General features: G+C 41.2%; 1 protein-coding gene across 1 annotated transcript; it reads right to left on the bottom strand.

Annotated features, from left to right (window-relative positions):
- Window positions 1-464: 464 nt before the first annotated feature.
- Window positions 465-12,323, bottom strand: LOC123347867 (olfactory receptor 11A1-like). Its single transcript, XM_044985056.1, has 3 exons — window positions 12,305-12,323; window positions 3,179-4,084; window positions 465-478 (listed from the first exon to the last, which is right to left on the bottom strand). Exons 1-3 carry the CDS (start codon window positions 12,321-12,323, stop codon window positions 465-467), a joined length of 939 nt encoding a protein of 312 aa, XP_044840991.1.
- Between the last annotated feature and the right edge of the window lie 362 nt (window positions 12,324-12,685).

Below are 12,685 nucleotides of genomic sequence, written 5' to 3'. Positions count from 1 at the left end.
ATCATTCCTGCTGTTTCTCCAATGGCTTTGATGGAGTTAGTCCATCATTGCCTCTTATCTATTACTTCTTTTCTTCAACATTTCAGGCTCTCCCTCAGTCTTCCTGCATGTGGGAGAGGAGGCAGATTTTTCCTCTCTCTCTTCCTCCTCCTGAATGCTGTCTTCTTTCTGCCTTCATCTCCCAGCCCTTCCTGTGCTACGATCCGCCATCCACAGTGCATGAATAGTTTTAACCGCTCTGTACACTGTGGTAGGCAGGAAAAGCATGGCCCCTGGGTGGGATCTGGATGCAGATGTATTGTTTCTTCAGCACCCCTTGTCCTTCCCTGTGTATCACATTCAATAACAGGATTGCTCCTCTTTACCAGCCACACACTACTTCGCCTCCATTCAGCCATCACCTGGAAACAGCTTCTCAACCTGTGCTCTCCCTGACAGCCACAGATGGCAACCCCCAAATCCTTCTAGAAGTCAATGCCTGTGGCAGAGCCAGGGGTTGAGCAGTGAGCACCCCCCAGCACATTGGAAAGTTGGCACCTGTGTACTCAAGAAAAGGGCTTGTCAAAAAAATTCCATACAAATTCTTTGTGGATGGAATTTATTTTTGACTAAAATATTTTCATGCAAAGTGTCTGTATTCTTGAAAAAATAAAATGTCATCAAGAAATAAAATTAAAAATCAGATTTTAGCATATTTCAGATTAAACTTTTGATTTCCAGAAGTTTTATTGAACACTTGAACATTTTCATTTTTCAAACATTCAACCAAAAGTTTTGACAACTACTTTTTATTTTCATTTTTATTGAAATTGTACATAAAGAAACAGTTTTCTGACTGGCTGTACTCAAGAGTGTAGATACATAATGAAACATGCCTCTAATACACATCATGGACTCCTCCGTAGCCTGGCCTATCTTGCCGCCTCACAACACAGGAAACAAACTATATAGTTAGAGGAAAAGGCCCACAAAGGTTTGCCAATGAGAAAAGAGGGAGGTGTGGCCTAGAGAAATATGGGAGGGGTTAGGGGAAAAATCACTTTTAAACATACAAGCTACTTTTGAGTTTGCACAGAATCTAGCACAATGGAGCACTGACAATATAAAAAAAACAATGGCTGAGGTTTTTAATGGAGACACACAAAGTTAGGATAAAAATGCAATGTATCTACATATAACAACATTAACATGCAACAGGTAAATATTTAGGGCCTGATTTTCATTTACATTAAGGCCACTTTACAACTCTTTGGCACTGAATGCAACTATGATTATACTCACTTTACACATTCAGAGCAGAATAAAGGGAGCTTAGATCCCTTTGGAAATGATTTGCCAGGATAGCTTTGCCAGAATAGTGTAGAGACAGCTTACACCAACCAAAATGTGCTTTGTTCCCCCAAATGATATAATCTGGATCAGCAGAAGCTGATATGTCAATATAATTATGTATTTTTGTCAGCATAGACATGTCCTAGATAATCACACTCCTTAGCAATATTACTAGACCATGTGAAGTTTTGAGTGTAGACCTGAGTTTACAGAAAATGAGTCAGGCTATCCATACTGCTATATACTTAACTAATGAATTTCAAACATCCTACTGATACTACACAAGGTACTTAGCATCTCTTTTGACAGTCTGAAGGCAAATCATGGATGAGTATGGTCACTCAGAGCTTGTCTTCTCATTTATCTAGGTTGGGATTGACTCCTACTCACTGGGCAGCAGAAAGAATATTGTTTTGCCACTGACCATAATATGTATCTATTCATAATAATAATTATTATTGTATTTGTTTTACTTGTTTTACAGGGTTTCATGATGTGCTAGCTGCCTTGCAGTACAGCTGCAAAGATCCCTGCTCCATAGTGGTTACAATGAATTTCAGGCAGGGCACGGTAAAGAAGGTAAAACCACAGTAGAGAGAGGAGATGCATTGGCTTGCATGTGTGCACATTTGTGTAAATGATATTGACATACAAACTGCAAAACCATGGGAAAAGAGAATGTTTGACCACATCACCTGCACTCTGCCCAGTCACCTGCACTCTACCCATCTCCTCCCTTAATTTTCAAATATTTGAAAAAAGTTCCTTCCAGAGTCAACCTGACAGAGAACAGTTACTTTATTTCACCCTTCATACACCATTTCTCCACTCCACCAGAATAACATTGGGCAATGTTCCATTGCGCACCCATGACAGTTTGATGGTGGTTACTATTATTTATTGTTTTTGTTGCGTGAGCACATAGAGCTCCCCAGCTGAGACTGTGACCTCATTGACCCAATGTGGTTGTGTTTTCCCCATCTAGCACCATGGAGGGGTGACAATAATGATAACAGAGAGTGAAAGACAGTCCACAAAGTTTACAGTCTAAATGGAAAAGACAGACAAAGCGAGGGAGGGGAAACAGACATGGAACAGCAGATCAGAGGCAGAGTTGAGAATAAAATCCAGTCTCCTGGCACTTTGCGCAGGATAGAAATCTCCCAGTTTCACTGGAGGACACACTGCTATCCATGGAAGGGACCTTATCTCTCTCTCTCTCTCCATAGACACACATCTATCCATCTATCTATCTATCTATCTAAACACGTGTGGCAGATACACAGCCTGGTATTTTTAAAGGACCCTTATCTGACACAGCCAGAACACATAGTGTGGTGGCGTGGCATCACAATTTTACTGACATGACTAATCCCACTAAGGGATATTGGTCATTCAGTGAGCCCCTGCCACTCAGCTGATTTCACGGAGACAGAAACACAGTGATCTGAGTGTCTACTGAGGGTGATCTACCCATCTCAGGACTGTGTGTGGACATTGGCCTGGAAGATATAGGTTAATGTCCCTGCTCTGTCTGATCCAAAGCAGAATTTTCATCCCAGATTACTCAGAATCTGACGGAACAGGGACTGGGCCCTGGGCATCCCCCTACTCAAGTAATTTTCATAACCATGAGACACACACAAAATTCCTTGGAAATGTTCTGACCAGCGCTAGTCATACCGAAAGGCAACACAGACTTTGCTTTCTGATTCTGAAAGCACCAGCCCCTGGTGCCCTTGTTGCTATGTGCAGTACTCATACACATCCGCCTCCCTCACTCCATTTTAACTTAGAAACATAACCTTCGATTTTGTAAATACTTGTGGTGAAGACAGCAATTTACTGTAAGCTTTCCTCAGGGCCTCCTTCACCTCTTTGTTCCTCAGGCTGTAGATGAGGGGATTAACGATTGGAGTCAGCACTGTGTAGAAGACAGAGAACATCTTGTTGAGGCTTCTCAGCGTCTTGTTTTTTGGTAGCATGTAGACGATGACTAGAGTTCCATAGAATATTGTCACCACAATGAGGTGGGAGGAGCAGGTGGAAAAGGCCTTTTGCCTCCCCATGGTGGATGGGATTCTCAGGATTGTGGAGATGATGTGAACGTAGGATGCCAGGGTTAACGCAAATGGTGGCAGCGTGAACATTGAGGAGAAAATGACAGCTGTAACTTCCAACATGCAGATGTCACTGCAGGACAGCTTTATTATTGGGCTTAAATCACAAAAGAAATGGTCAATTTCATTGGGACCACAGAATGTTAATTGTGAAATCATAAATATTATGATGGCCACAGACATAAATCCACCTATCCAAGACCCAGCCACTAGTTTGGTGCAGAACCTGCCGTTTGTAAGGGCTGCATAATGCAGCGGTTTGCATATTGCTAAATACCGATCATAGGACATCACAGATAAGAGACAACATTCTGTGGCTGCCAGAGAACCAAAAATATAAAATTGTACAATGCAATCTCTAACAGAAATGGTTCTGTCCCCAGTCAGGAGACTGGCCAGCACCCTGGGAAGGATGGTGGAGGTGTAGCAGGTCTCCAAGCAGGACAAGTTCCCCAGGAAGAAGTACATGGGGGTATGAAGATGCTGATCAGTCACAATTAGCACAACAATAAGGATGTTCCCAGCCATCGTCACAATGTAGATCACTAGAAACAGCAGGAAGAGAAGGGTCTTCAGTTGAGGGAGATCCCCAAATCCCAGGAGAATGAATTCCGCAATGGATGTTTGATTTTCTCCCATTCAGGTTTTTTTATGTGTTGTATCTAGGAAAATTGAACAAACTCAGCAATATAATTTACAATATAAGAACTTGGATTAATACACAGTGTCAATATCTCACTCGTAAATGTCTGGCCTCTAGTTCTGGGCCTACCAGTCACTGTGTTACTTTGGATATGTCACTCACCTATCAGCAGGCCATTTGTTCTGTTTATGCCAGACAGTCCTGTCTTGGGAAGGGTTTTATCTTGGTCTGGTGCCAGACATGATTTTGTTCAGTATCATCAAGGTAGGTGCCATTTTGCAGAGCACACTGCTCCACCCCTGCCAACATGCATGTGAGGTGACACCAGAGGGGGCAGGCTTATGCTGTTCTGGAAGTACAGAAAACTTTGGTATTCTTGGGATGTGCCAGTGGCTATCCTAGTCACCTAATCTCTCACACCAAGAATTGTAAAAGTATGTAGACATTACACTGCTCAGTGTGAAAACACCTAAGTGATTTAAGCGCTTAAGACTCATTTTCAACAGGGATTTAGGGCAACTTTTTAAAGGTATTTAGGCACCTAACTCCCACTTATTTCAAAGAAAGTTGCTTTGGAAAATCCCACTAGGCAACTATTTGTATCTTTAGATGCCTAAATACCTTTGGAAATCCTGCCCTGAGTCACTTTGGAACATAAGACATAGTTATAATTGAATGCTTTTAGGGTTTTGCCAAACAACAGAAAACTTGCAACCATTTTTTTTAATTTCATTTTATTTTGGGGGTTTTGGCACCTGAAAATTAACATTTTTTCATTTTTTTAAAAAAGACATCAGTTTTTAATTAAAACAAAAATAAAAAAGTTATATGAAAATGAAAAAAAAATATTGGAATTTCTGACAGGGAGAAAATAATTTCCTCACCCACATGAATCATTATTTTTTATAATGCGACTGTGAGTTGCATGGCCAGATGTTAACGTGTGTTACTATATTTGTATGTCCATAGTTATATGAGACTCATGTGTGTATTTGTATGATCAAGATTTGCACACAGAGCCTGCATATTTATGGAACCAATACAAATTTCCATTTTTGGCCAAGATCCATTTTGTGTTGAAAAAATATTTCAGTAGAAAATATTTGACTGACTCTAATAATAATTATATATGGAAACACACATACACAATTCTATGCATATACAAAATAAAACACCAATTAATATTCTGGGCCAGAAGCTTAGCTAATGCAAACTGGAGCTAAAGCCAAACAAGTTACACTGATTTATACCAGCTGAGGATCTGGCCCCTTATGGAAATACATGGACATATATAAACATAAATCTACTGCACACAGAAAACAGAAGATTCATTGGCTTTTATCCAGTTCAAAGCATTGATCATGAAAGGATTTGAAAGAAATTCAGATGTTAATGTTACAATTTGGATGACATTTCCAAATTAATGAAAATTTGGTGCACAGACCTCTTTAGCATCTTTGAAAATATAAACCTTCATATGTAGGCTTGGCAGAATTAGATTTTTATATATAATTTTGTCAGAAATATTAGTGTTTATTTTGAAGCATTTTTTCAACGTTTATCAATTTAATTTTTCACAATTATGCAAAATTATGGGTCTTAAGCTTTTTTTTTTTTCAATTTTTATCTATTTAAATTTTCACAGTTGCAGGAAATTATGGGTGGGCAACGGAGAGGGTCAGACAATAATTATATAATGACAGTAGACACTGAGATATAAAAAGTTAAAGTTTTATAATTGTTCAAACACAAATTGTTAACATATGTCAAAATATACAATGTAAATATCCTTAAATGAAACTCTAATAAGTTGTCAAGTAGCATTTTCCTTACTTTGTCTATGTGTAAATTCTGATTATTATCAATGGAAATTTTTTTTGTTGGCTTGTATGTGTTCGGTGCAATCAACATTTACCAATAAAATGCTAATCCATACAAGCCTAGATGTCGAGTTATGCATGCAAGAAACAAAGAGATAATTCTTTTCTTTTTTTTAATGCCACCAATACTAATAACTTTCTAACTTACCTGCCAAGAAATTATCTGCCATCATCTTAGCACAGTTGCCAATGTGCTACAGGGCAGTCTATTATATACCTAAATAATTTCTACTGTTGTGTTGCCAGGCAACGTGAACAGCCATTAGCAACAAGAGATGAAGAACTCAACCTTCCAAAATCACACTGGGCTCTGTCTGCCTTGGGGGGTGCATTTGATCATCTTCGATCAGTTGGGTTTAGACCTGAAAAGATGGAGAGTCTCCTTGGGTTTGAACCAAGCAATGGTGCCAGTCTCGCCCTTCTTTGAGATGGTGGGACAGTGCCTGCCACTGTCATGAGATACCATGCAACACTGATCAAACTTCAGCACTGATAGCACCAGGGATATAGCACCATGGGCACATTGGGCTACCCCCACAATTGGGGTTGGGCACCTAGAAGCTTCGGAAAATCCCACTAGGCACCTAAATACCTTTAAAACTCTGTCCTTTAGTCATGGAAACACTGAGAATTTCAATGCCCATGTTTTAGGTGCCCTGCCACCCAATGGGGAACCCTCAGCTAGGCATGTGGAGTGTTAGGCACCTAAAAATGGGACTCTCAGAGTCTAGCGCATGGAGTGAGGAGCTGTAAAACTAGCCAATAGGAAATGCCGAGGAATGGACTATAGTCTAAGCCGTTGTGGTCCAAGGGAGTTGGTCACCTAACTCCATTCAGAATGTGCAGCTGGCAGCCCTTTCATGGAGGTAGGTAACCTATTCATATTATATCAGCTCTTTCTCAGGAAAAAAACTGAAAGAGAAAGACCCTCCCATTGGCTTATAGGCCACTGGGTAGAGCACTCATCTGGCACATGGGAGACTTGTTTTAAAATCCCTGCTCTTCCTAGTTTGGAAAAGGGACTGGACCTGAGTCTTCCATATCCCAGAAGAGGTTCCTGACCAGCAGGCTATGTTCGAGGGTATGACTTTCACAATCTCTTCCCTTGAAGCTTTTCCACCAATTAACTAGTCATTGGAGCAGGACCTAGGTTTCCCACATGCCCGGTGAGTGCCCAAACCATGGGTCCTATCGTCATTCCCACTAGGTTTCTCTCGCCCTAGTAAAGGCCTAGGACTGCATTTTGCTAAACACTGCACAAACACAGAATTAAAAAAAAAAGTCCCTGCCTATGATTTATTATTTGATTGTTATTAATCAGTGCCTAGGCACCAACCATGATGGGAGCTCCGCCCTGATAGGTGCTGTACAAAAACAGTAGCAGTCAGTCTTTGCTCCAAAAATCTATCCATCCAAATGTCAGCAGTTCCTGCTTGCCCTGGAAGAAACATGTGAGTCTCCTGCACTAGTGCGCAGGGCAGCGTCCACTGATGTTAACTGCTCACAATCACTGATGCTGTGGCCAGTAATTTCCCCCTATATTCCCCCTCTGCAAAATTCTATCCATGTGAGCAGGCAGATCATAAATCTCGATTTAAACACCCGTCTGAGGAGTAATCAGTGGGGCCCCCATGGAAACAGCGCACGGGTACATAAGAACACACTGTGTCAGACCAAAGGTCCACCTAGCCCCATATCCTGGCTTCTGACAGTGGGCAATGCAAGGTGCCCCAGGGGGAATGAACAGAACAAGTAATCAGCAAATCACCTATTCCCAGTTTATGGCAAACAGAGGCTAGGGACACCATCTCTGCCCATCCTGGCTAACAGCCATTGATGGACCTATCCTCCATGAACTTATCTAGTTATTTTTTGAACCCTGTTAGAGTCCTGGCTTTCACAACATCCTCTGGCAAAGAGGTCCACAGACTGACTGTGCGTTGTGTGAAAAAATACTTTCTTTTGTTTGTTCTAAATCTGCTGCCTATTAATTTCATTTGGTTAACCCTCATTCCTTTGTTATGAGAAGGAGTAAATAAGACTTCTTTATTCACTTTCTCTACACTAGTCATGATTTTATAGACTTCTATCATATCTCCCCTTAGTCGTCTCCCATACAAGCTGAAAAAGGAGGAATCCCCATAGGCCCAGATGTGATGGAAATAGCATTACAGCCTCAGAAGAAGGCAACACTCCTTATGACGGCCACAGGGAGCCCTGGGCTTTCTGTGCAAAGATGGATCAAGAGACACATCTGTCATAAACAGACAGTTAAGGGTTAATTCCTCTTTTACCTGTAAAGGGTTAAGAAGTTCACATAGCCTAGCTGACACCTGACCAGAGGAACCAATTGGGGGACAAAATGTTTTCAAAGAGGGAGGGGGGAAATCAGTCTTTGTCTGTTCAGAAAAGTTTGTGCCAGAGTGAAGGATCCAGGAATCAGCCATCTAACATTTCTTAAAAGTAGTAAGTGTTTAGAGGAGGAATGTATTAGATTATGTTTATTTTCTTTTGTGACTTCACTTTGCATAAGAAGGAGAATCAAATTGGGTTTCTTTTGTGTAACTTTAAATTTTTGCCATTCTTTGACTTACATGGAGAAATCCTGGCCCCATTAAAATTAAAGATGAAACTCTCATTCAGTTCACTGCAGTCAGGATTTCACCCTGTGTTTGCAAAATGAGGCCATAATCCTGACTGCTGCCTTTGGGTAAATAATAATAAAGCAGAGCAGATAGTTGAATCTGTCTCCCTTTTCATCCTTCCCTGCTCCGGAGCAGGAGAGCACTTGCACTATGTCTATACAGCTCTGTGCTTCCTGACATGCCAGTCAAGCTACTTCACTGGGTGCACTGGTGGAATTGAGGGCAAACCACACCACATCCCCTTCTACTTGCTCAACTCCATGAGTGGGAGGATGTATCAGTTCTGCCATGTCATCTTGCTTCCTTGCACCAGCATGCAGGACAGATTGTAATCTGGATTTACAAGAAGAAGAAGAAGAAGAAGAAGAAGAAGAAGAAGAAGAACTGCTCCCCCAATACAGCCTACAAACATATAAGAGATATAAATAATAATGGGCTTAAACATGGACCTACTGTGAGCCCTGCCCTTGAGTGGACAAAGAGGCTGGTGAGTGATCCCCTGCTGCACCAGGAAAGGCCTTTGACTGGCATAGCATCTGCTTCCCCTCCTGGCCCTCTACCATCCTCCTGCATGAGGAGGGAACATGTAGGTAGCCAGCAGAGAAGTGTAAGGGAGTGCCTTGTGCCATTCACCACAGCATAACCCAAGCCATGATAAAGTCAGCTACTCCTGCTGCTGAGTAGAATGGTAGTAGTAGAATCAGAGAAATGCAGGGCTGGAAGGGAGCTCAATAAATCATCTAGTCCAGCCCCCTGCACTGAGACAGGACTAAGTAAACCTAGACCAGCCCTGACAGCTGTTTGTCCAACCTGTTCTTAAAACCTCCGGTGATGGGGATTCCACAACCTCCCTTGGAAACCTGTTCCAGAGCTCAGCTATCCTGAGAGTCAGAATGTTTTTTCCCCCAAATATCTAACCTGAATCTCCCTTGCTGCAGATTAAGCCCATTACTTCTTGCCCTATGTTCAGTGGGTATGGAGAAAACTGATCACCACCCTCTTTAGAACAGCCCTTAACATATTTGAAGACTGTTCTCAGGTCCCCGCTCAGACTTGTTTTCTCAAGACTTAACATGCCCAGCTTTAACATTCCTCATAGGTCAGGTTTTCTGAACTTCTTATCATTGTTTCCCTTCTTCTGGTGTGTCTCCATTTCATCCACACCTTTCCTAAAGTTTGGTGCCCAGAATTGGACACAGTATTCCAGCTAAGGCCTCACCAGTGCCAAGTAGAGCGGGGCAATTACCTCTTACATACAACAATCCTGATAATATACCCCAGATTGATATTAGCCTTTTTTGCAACTGCAACACATTGTTGACTCATATGCACTTTATGATCCAATATAATGCCCAAATCCTTTTCAGCATTACAATGAGTCAGTTATTCCCCATTTTGTAGTTGGGAATTTGATTTTTCCTCCATAAGTAGAGTACTTTGCATTTGTCTTTATTTAATATCATCTTGTTGATTTCAGACCAGTTCTCCAATTTGCCAAGATCATTTTAAATTCTAACGTCCTCAAAAGTTCTTGCAACACCTCTCAACTTGGTGTCAGCCACATATATTATACGCATACTGCCCATACTAGTCATTAGTGAAAGCATCCAAGTCATTAATGAAAATATTTGGAAAGCACCAGGCCTGACCTCTGCACACACCCGCTAGATACACCCTCACAGTTCAATAGTGAACCATTGGTAATGTTTTGAGTATGGTCTTTCAAATGGTTGTCTAACCATTTAATGATAATTTCATGTAGACCGCAATTCCCTAGTTGGCTTATGAGAATGTCACATGGAACTCTGTCAAAAGCCTTACTATGCAATGGGATAATATTTTTGTGCATTGCTCCTACTCTTTTTTCATAGACAGACCTTCATACATTACATTCCAAGTCCAGCAGAAATACTAAAATAGGCTTAGACTATCTTTGGGTCACCAAGTCCAGTCCAGACTACCACAGGTATCCCCATCATATAATCTCATTCATATTCCAGTTCCCCATATTACATAAGGTATTCAAGCAAAAGTGTTTTTGTTTTGTTTTGCTTTTGTTTTTGCTGGTGTAATTGTGTCTATCCTAGGGGCTTGGCTGCTACAAAAATGTCTTTAAAATCAAAGCCCTAACCAATATTATTAAATCAGCAGCTTTCTTTCTAGTGTAGACCTGGCCTAATTAATGTCCACAAGAGCTAAGGTGTGTACATTTCAGGTGGGAAATTTGTAATAGTAGAACCATAGGGTTAGAAAGGAAAACTGCTTTGTGTAAGAGAACTCTTACTTCTAGAACCACAACTTACACTAGAAAAAGCAATAATCATTGCTACTCAGATTGAGTCAGCTACAGCTGAAGCCAAAATAATGAGCAGGGATACAGGAGGCACAGTCCAGGCTGTGACTCCTTTGCAGAAAAGTTCACTATCGCTGCAGACAAACAATTAAAGGAGGAAAACTAATGAAAAGCCACTGAATCAGCAAATTCAAAATACAGTAAAAGCTTTCGCTGTGGATCCCCACAACTCCTTGCAAGCTACACAGGATGTCCAGCAAAAGTAGCTCAGAGCAATCATTCCAAAAAGATTGGGCATTTTGCTAAAGTATGTCACAGTAGCCAGTTCAATCAACAGGTGAATGCAGTTACAATACCTGACATTACTGTGCTGAGCATGGACAAAACCACTACTGCACATATTCCAGAACAAGTAAAGTTCATTGTAAACATTTCTGCCATATCCTCAGACAAATCACACTCTATTCAGCTAATGCTGGACACTGGGTCAGCAGTATCTATACTACCTGATTCCATCTATTTGGATTACTTTAAAGCTGTGCCTTTGATGGGTTCCTGCATAAAGTTAAAATGTGGAATATTGTGATGTTGGTACGACAGAAATTACAGTGCTTACCATTTTCAGTCAGGGAAGCTGTTTCAGAGGAACTTAGAAAACTTCTTCAAAAGGACATTATTGAAGAGATTAACTCCTCGGAATGGGTTTCACCTATAGTAGTGACTCAGAAGAAGGGTGGGGGCATTCGCCTATGAGTGGACTTAAGGGAGCCAAATAAAGCTATTGTGATTGGCAGCCATACTCTTCCTCACATAGAAGAAGTATTTGCAGAACTCTGTGGAGCAAAGATGTTTTCTACTCTTGATTTGCAGAGCACATACCACCAGATTATGTTGCATGAAGATAGCAGAGACCTCATAGCATTTATACACATGAGGGACTATTTTGTTTTAAACGTGTTCCATACGGTCTCACATCAGTCCCAAGTGCCTTCCTGTCATAAACAGATAGTTAAGGGTTAATGTCTTTTTTACCTGTAAAGGGTTAAGAAGCTCAGTAAACCTGGCTGACACCTGACCAGAGGACCAATAAGGGGACAAGATACTTTCAAATCTTGGTGGAGGGAAGTCTTTATTTTATGCTCTTTGTTTTGGGGGTTGTTCGTTCTCGGGACTGAGAGGGACCAGAAATCAATCCAGGCTCTCCAAATCTTTCTGAATCAGTCTTTCATGTTTCAAACTTGTAAGTAGCACAGGCAAGGCGTGTTAGTCTTATGTTTGTTTTCTCAACCTGTAAATGTTCCTTTTTGCTGAGAGGATTTTACCTCTGTTTGCTGTAACTTTGAACCTAAGGCTAGAGGGGGAGTTCCTCTGGGTCATAAGAATCTGAGTACCCTGTAAAGTATTTTCCATCCTGATTTTACAGAGATAATTTTTACCTTTTTTTTTTAATTAAAAGCTTTCTTTTTAAGAACCTGATTGATTTTTTTCTTTCTTGTTTTAAGATCCCAGGGAATTGGGTCTGAACTCACCAGGAGTTGGTGGGGGAAAGGAGGGGGGAATGGTTAATTTCTCCTTGTGTTAAGATCCAAGGGGTTGGATCGGTATCACCAGGGATTTGGTGGAAAAGCCTCAAGGCAACCCAGGGAGGGGAAGGTTTTGGGGGGACAGGGAGTGTGCCAGAGACTGGAATTTCTGGCTGGTGGCAGCGTTACCAAATCTAAGATATGAATTAAGCTTAGAAGGGTCCATGCAGGTCCCCACATCTGTACCCT

This window comes from Mauremys mutica, chromosome 13 (genome assembly GCF_020497125.1).
Source record: "Mauremys mutica isolate MM-2020 ecotype Southern chromosome 13, ASM2049712v1, whole genome shotgun sequence".
Lineage (NCBI taxonomy): Eukaryota > Metazoa > Chordata > Testudines > Geoemydidae > Mauremys > Mauremys mutica.
The sequence above is the reverse complement of the archived record's forward strand: the minus strand, read 5'-3'. Positions and strand labels throughout refer to the sequence as shown.